At 38.6% G+C, this 5678-nt stretch overlaps 1 protein-coding gene across 1 annotated transcript; it reads right to left on the reverse strand.

Annotated features, from left to right (window-relative positions):
- Positions 1-442: 442 nt before the first annotated feature.
- On the reverse strand, positions 443-4887 carry LOC139006921 (lysozyme C-like). Its single transcript, XM_070409756.1, has 4 exons — positions 4713-4887; positions 3643-3807; positions 1889-1967; positions 443-1344 (listed from the first exon to the last, which is right to left on the reverse strand). The coding sequence occupies exons 1-4, from the start codon at positions 4846-4848 to the stop codon at positions 1278-1280; spliced, it is 447 nt and encodes a 148-aa protein (XP_070265857.1). The 5' UTR covers positions 4849-4887; the 3' UTR covers positions 443-1277.
- Positions 4888-5678: the final 791 nt, after the last annotated feature.

Raw genomic sequence — 5678 nt, forward strand, 5'->3', positions numbered from 1 at the left:
AGTGGGGACACCAACCCAGAAGGATTGCAGACAGGTGACTAAGATGCCTGGCAGATTTGAGGGCCCATATGAGATCTGTGGTAATGAATTTAAATGTATTTTCATTCATTTCAGACAGGGGGAGAGGGAGAGAAACATCAATGATGAGTAGAATCACTGATTGGCTGCCTGCTGCATGCCCCCTACTGTGGATCAAGCCTATAACCCAAGCATGAGCCCTGAAAGGGAATTAAACCCTGACCTCCTGGCTCATGAGTTGACGCTCAATCACTGAGCCACACTGGCCAGGTGTGGTTATGAAGTTAAAGTGAGATCTGTCAGCATGCCTGTGGGTTGTTGTTTTTTCCCAACAATATAACCTGTTTGGGTACAGGTGAGGTATAAGAAAATGTTAAGAGGGCTAAGTCATTTCTTTTCACAGAAGAGAAAGACAAGGTATGAGTCCTTTAATGAAAATGTTTATTTTTTTAACAACATGGTAAGTTCATACTTGTGGTTAATTAGCAATTATGTCAATACTTTCAAACTCATTTGCCTCCAGTTTTAGTCATAATGCAGGAATCTAAGCTTATAAAATTAAGAAACAACAACAGCTAATCTAATCCTTCTTGATATTCCTTCATGATCAGCAAGATGCATAAAAAAGTTCTTTAAAGGACTAAAGTAGATGGATATATAAATTGTGAGTTCATTTTTAAAGCTGTATAAAAGTAACATTTCTAAGAAAGCATTTAAACCAAAGATCACACTTAATCAAAACAATATTCTTAATCCAGGTCGTCTCCATTTTCAGCTATTTGGCATTCTGTTCTTTTGTAAATTTGATATTGCCCAACAAAGAAAGGTTATCTTTTACTGTTTTGGGAGACGCATGAACAGATGAACACATCAAATGCCTACACAGCTGAGATTTTGCCTGTGGTCAATGTGTTTTAAGATAGTCTTTTGTTACATATATATCAAACATTGAGGAATACTGGTGTCATTCAAATGAAGTCTTTGATTAAGAACTGAATATATTGGAGACGTATTTGGTAATCAAGATTTAGGTAAATTTTCACCAGCAGTAGCTCTATCAGCACACTGAAACATGTTGTAGACTTACTACCCAATAATTAACACATTAGACAACATTGGCCTCTTACAAGAAAGACCGTATTTTGCTCCTGCTTCTGAAAAAACATTATTTATTTGAAAAAGGTGTGAACTTTTACTCAACTGCTACTCCCTGAATAGGAAAATGAGAGAAAAGGAGCTGAAGAAGGAAAGCTGTCCAGTTACACTCCACAGCCCCGGGTATACTGAGTGACATCTTTGTTTTGACAGTGATTTCTCCAAGCCACCCTGTAGGGAAAGGTGAAACACATGGTGATAAGGTTAAAGCGTATCTTCACTGTGATAGACATACATCAAATCCTTTGTGAGGACAAACTATTTTAACACTATATGAAATACAGGCTTTTGATAGATCCAGGTATTGCTATTTATTAAATGGAGATATGTACACCCAACTTCACTTCTCCCCAAAGCCCTGGCTACAGCATAATATGCTGACCACGAGAGTCACGTGCATTTCCTAACAGCCACTGCAAAGTGCATTCTACATTTACCTCATTCCAAACACTTCAAAATAGGACAAGGAACTGGTAGAGTGTGGAGAATCTTAAAAATTCTAGAAATCCTCCCAAATTAATGGAGGAATAAGAGGAAAAGATTCTGAATCCGTTAAAATGTTAAAATAGATTGCTTTTAAGTGATACTTTTTTTTAGCATAAATCTAAAGCTGCAACTTTCAGTTCTCAGTAGCATATGGTGGTCCTTGAAAATCTTCTCTCACCTCTCTCCTAACACAGGGCAAAAAAGCTTTCCCCCCTAAGCTTACACATACCATGCTTTGATGCCTTGTGGATCCTTGACAACCCTCTTGGCACAGGTTGCAGCTTTAGTGATGTCATCTTGAAGCAAATCTGAAAAACAGGTGGTTAGGAATGAAGACAACTTTCACAGAAATTTCATTTTAAGCTTAGGTTTAGCCCATTTTATTGTCTAAAGCTAAGGAATGGACACTACAATTCTTTTCCACAAGTTATGCATCTGTGAATGTTGGGAGGAATCTCAGATACCAAAGTCATTGGAAGTTCTGGAATTATCAACTACTGTGATAGATAGATAGTTCTCTTTGTAATAGGCACTATTAGAAGAAAAAGAGGAACCAACCTAGTAATTTTTAATCAGCAATTCTACGACTAGAAATTTCCCCTAAAGAAATAAGAGCCTTGGCCAGTTTTTCTCAGTGGTTAGAGCACTGGCCCACAGATCTGAAGGGTCGAGGGTTGGAATCACAGTCAAGGGCGTGTACCTCAGTTGCAGGCTCGATTCATGGATCCAGTCTGGGCACATGTGGGAGGAAACCAATCAATGTGTCTCTCTCTCATTGATGTTTCTCTCTCTCTCTCTCCCCTCCCCTCTATCAAAAAAAAAATGGAAAAAAGATCCATTTTTCTCAAAAATAAAATAAAATAAAATAATAAAAATAAAATAAAAAAATTAATAAAATCAAGATTGGTATTTGTTAACATATAAATAATTTTGTGTGATAAAGAACAAATTGTAAAGCAGTATATATAGTACAATTTCATTTTTCTTAAAACACACATTGTGCCTGGCCGGTGGGCTCAGTGGTTGAGCATCAACCCATGAACCAGGAGATCATGGTTGGATTCCTGGCCAGGGTAGATACCCAGGTTGTGGGCTTAATCCCCAGTAGGGGGCGTGCAGGAGGCAGCCAATCCATGTTTCTCACATTGATGTTTCTCCCTCTCCCTTCCTCTCTCTCCAAAATCAATAATAATAATAAAAAATAACCATAAAGAACACCACACATTATTACATGTTTATATGTAGGTATATTTATACATGACATAGCTTTATGTTCACAGACATGATTGATATGTATTCTATCTAGAACAATATATATCAAAAGTTACTAGTAGTCATAAATCTCTTGGTAGTAAGAATTTTTATTCAGTGACCACAGATTATTATAGAATACAAAATATTTTTTAAATAAATTAACTGGATACAAATGAATATTCTAAGAATAATCTTTTCTATTAGAATTTTCACATTTAGAAATTTAACGATATCAATTTTATAGTACTTCTCCAATATTTTCATTTTTATGATTTTATTTTATTTTTTACAGTCAGAGTCACCTCTTTTTTTTTAAATCCTCACCTGAGGATATGTATTTTTTTTTTTTATTTTAAAGTAAGAAGGAGAGCGAGAGGGAGAGGGAGAGGGAGAGGGAAGAGAAAGAGAGAGAGATAGAGAGAGACATTAATTGGTTGCCTCCCATACGCACCCCAACGAGGGATTGAACCCACAACCTAGGTATGTGCCCTGACAAGGACTCGAACCTGAAACCTTTTGTTGTACGGGATGATGCTCCAACCAACTGAGCCAACCAGCCAGGGCGAGATGGCGATCTTTTAGGTCCCTGTTGAATTTTTCAAAACCTTTTTATTTCTTTTTCCCCAACCACTCCCCGCCCACGCCCCCTTTGGTTTGTATTGAATCTCTATTCTTGTAAGCATAAGCAGATGGGTCCTGTGCCATCACATAAACGTTATTTTCTCTTACCGTTGCAGGGTATACCACAGGCATTAACTGCTCCTGGGGTTTTGCCATCATTACACCAGTAGCGGCTATTGATCTGGAATATCCCATAATCCGTGCTTTTGTCTCCAGGATTGTTGTTTGTAGCTCGTGTGTTGTAACTACTTTCCCATTTGGCCAAACACATCCCTGAAAATAACATATTTTTAGTAATAAATAGCAATACCATATGACACATACTGCATACCATAATCAGTTCTATATAGCTAATTTTATTTTCTAATGACTTACTTCATGAGGACAAAGATGTAGAAGAGGAAAGACTATTTCATAGTCCATCCATCCATATATCCATCAAACTATTCATTCATTCATTCAAAAATAGTTATTAAGAGGAAGTGTTCGATTCAACCTAAACATACATTGATAACATTGACAAAAATGGGCTAAAATACAAAGTAACTTTTACACAGGCACATCTTGGATTGCATAGAAGAAAATGAAAACAGTTAATCAACTAGAGTGAGAAAGAATAATAAGATAGCATTTCATGCTGCATTTCAGGGATCCTGACATAAACAGTGATTGAGAGGAAATAGGTTCCTACTGCCCCTGTATTGAGATTTCAACATAATTAAAAAAACAACAATAAAAAAACTTTGCTATGAAAAGCCTCATGTCATGCAGGGGAATTAAAAAAGAGAAAAACACTGCATTATTCTAGGCTCACAGAGCCCAGGTTCCACACGGAAAAGAGCTGGAGTCAAGCACGTGCTCAAATATATCAGTCAGCCTACATGTGCCACTGAGTCTGCGGCAAGTGGCAAGCTTGGTAGCACTCGCAGAGTACAACGGGTGGTGGTTTACTTAGGATGGTGCACAATTTTGCACTCCCGTGCCCTCATTCCTTCATCTGGCATTTCTGTTTATAAAGAAAGTAGTTGATATATATTTTTAAACCATTTTAAGTATAAAAATCCTCAAATAACTTTTTTTTTAAGTGCATTCACGCAAAGCCCCTTTCTCATTATTCATCCTCTATTAGTCTGTTGCACACCTGGCTGGCTATTTGGAAGTAGGGAGAGTTAACTTACAGTTTGCCAGGCTCACTCCACTGTAGCCATCCATTCCAAGTCTTTTCAAGGTTCTGGCCAGGTCACACCTCTCATAGACCTTGGCCCGGACGGCGACAGAGAGGAGGAGAAGCCCCAGAGTCAGGAGAGCCTTCATGTTGACTGCGAAGCCAGACTGCTCAGCTGGCCAGGGGAGGCTGGCCCCAGTATTTAACCTCTTTTAACTTCCTTCTTCTCCTAGTGGTTTGGAGGCTCCACCCTTTGAGCTATGTGGAAAACAGGAACAATTTTTTGGCTCACTGACTTCAAAATGTTACAAGAATTAATTACCCACGAAATTGATGGATGACATTGTTTAAAGACCTGGCTCAGGAATAATTGGTATTAGCACTGTTTTCAAAAAGAGAACTTTCTCTTATTTTTTCTAAAATTAAATCTTTATTGTTCAGATTATTACAGGTGTTCCTCTTTTTTCCCCCCATAGCTCTCCTCCACCCAGTTCCCACCCCACCCTCTGCCCTTACCCCTCCCACTGTCCTCATCCATAGGTGTAAGATTTTTGTCCAGTCTCTTCCTGCACCCCCACACCCCTTCCCCCCCAAGAACTGTCACTCCACCCCCTTTCCATGCTCCTGGTACTATTATATTCACCAGTTTACTCTGTTCATCAGAATTTTTATTCACTTGATTTTTAGATTCACTTGTTGATAGATATGTGTTTGCTGTTTATTGTTGATGTTGTTTGTGAACGGAGACACTGAGGCAAGCTTGGCGTGTAGGATGAAGTAGAGCAGAGGGCTACCGCTCGCTCAGGCGTGTAGCAAAAACCCTCTGATCCCTTCTGGCTTTTATTGGGGGTGAGCACAGCAAGTGACAATGATTAACAAGCATGCTTATGAGACCATCTGAGCTAAGTGATACATTACACTATTAATTTCCTATGTTATACAAAGACTCTTTCCACCTGTAGCAGTGCACCCTCCCTTA

This window comes from Myotis yumanensis, unplaced genomic scaffold (genome assembly GCF_028538775.1).
Source record: "Myotis yumanensis isolate MYYU_CA2020_CCGP unplaced genomic scaffold, mMyoYum1.0.hap1 SCAF_3, whole genome shotgun sequence".
In the NCBI taxonomy this organism is placed as follows: domain Eukaryota; kingdom Metazoa; phylum Chordata; class Mammalia; order Chiroptera; family Vespertilionidae; genus Myotis; species Myotis yumanensis.